The following is an 875-nucleotide window of genomic DNA, read 5'->3' as shown; positions in this document are numbered from 1 at the left end:
GAGGAGAGACGGGCAGGCTGTGAGGGGAAGAGGCAGGGCGAGCCTGAGCCCCCGGCGGCACTCACCTGCCGGTAGCAGAGGCGGAAGGGCCGTAGGTAGAGGGAGGAGGTGCAGGGCTGGATCGCCAGCTCCTCGATGGCTTCCATCCCGCCGGGGGCAGCGGCCGTCAAGAGGAGGAGGAGGAGGAGGAGGAGGAGGAGGAGGAAAGGAGGAAGGGCAGAGGAGGAAGGGCAGAGGCGTGCGCAGCCGCTGCCGGCCGGCCTGGGAGCAGCAGGCAGGGCAGGGAGCGGTTTCACCCCGAAACGGGGGCGCAGAGGGGGCTTGTCGCGTTGACATGTTAAAATACCTGTTTGTAAAGGTGTTTTCTCAAACTGTTTGCGACAGTTATCTCCAAACGGGGTGTTGATACTGCTGAGGGACTCCGACATTAAACAGAAACTGGGCCCCATCCTCTGGAGAACTGAAATAAGTGTGGAACTTTGTCCGAATTGCATCCCCATCCTGGCTGTGTGTCAGGCTTTGCAGGGTGCCGACCTTGATGTTAAAAGCCCGGTCCCTTACATTCACCTGTGTGGTGTTTGTGTGTCAAAATGGAATCATATCAGGGCCATGGAAAGCATGGGTATGAATACATGCTCATTTGTACCTTAAAACATATAAGGCAGTGCTTCTTAGGCTTGTCCTCATGACCAACTTCTAGTCAAGGCCACGCAGGCAGCCCATGGCATAAGAGCAAAAACCACCTTATTAGGCCCATCTGGCAGTTTTTAGCTACAAAGTTATGAGATAATTACTTTCTCCCCCTTCATATATATTTTTTTTTTTTTTTTAAGCAAATCACTATTAGATTTAACAACCTCCTGGTCTTTTGGACT

The 875-nt window shown here is 53.0% G+C and overlaps 1 protein-coding gene across 1 annotated transcript in view; it reads right to left on the bottom strand.

Annotated features, from left to right (window-relative positions):
* Positions 1 to 164, bottom strand: part of NUDT14 (nudix hydrolase 14) — a 60,901-nt gene extending 60,737 nt beyond the window's left edge. The window contains exon 1 of the mRNA XM_082761716.1: positions 66 to 164. Coding sequence (XP_082617842.1) covers positions 66 to 146 — 81 coding nt within the window. The 5' untranslated portion in view covers positions 147 to 164. The remainder of the gene's footprint in view (positions 1 to 65) is intronic.
* Positions 165 to 875: the final 711 nt, after the last annotated feature.

The sequence above is a fragment of the Aythya marila genome (genome assembly GCF_965140915.1).
Source record: "Aythya marila genome assembly, chromosome: 5".
Taxonomy (NCBI): Eukaryota; Metazoa; Chordata; class Aves; order Anseriformes; family Anatidae; genus Aythya; species Aythya marila.
Note: the sequence above shows the minus strand (reverse complement) of the source record. Positions and strands in the feature narration are given on the sequence as shown.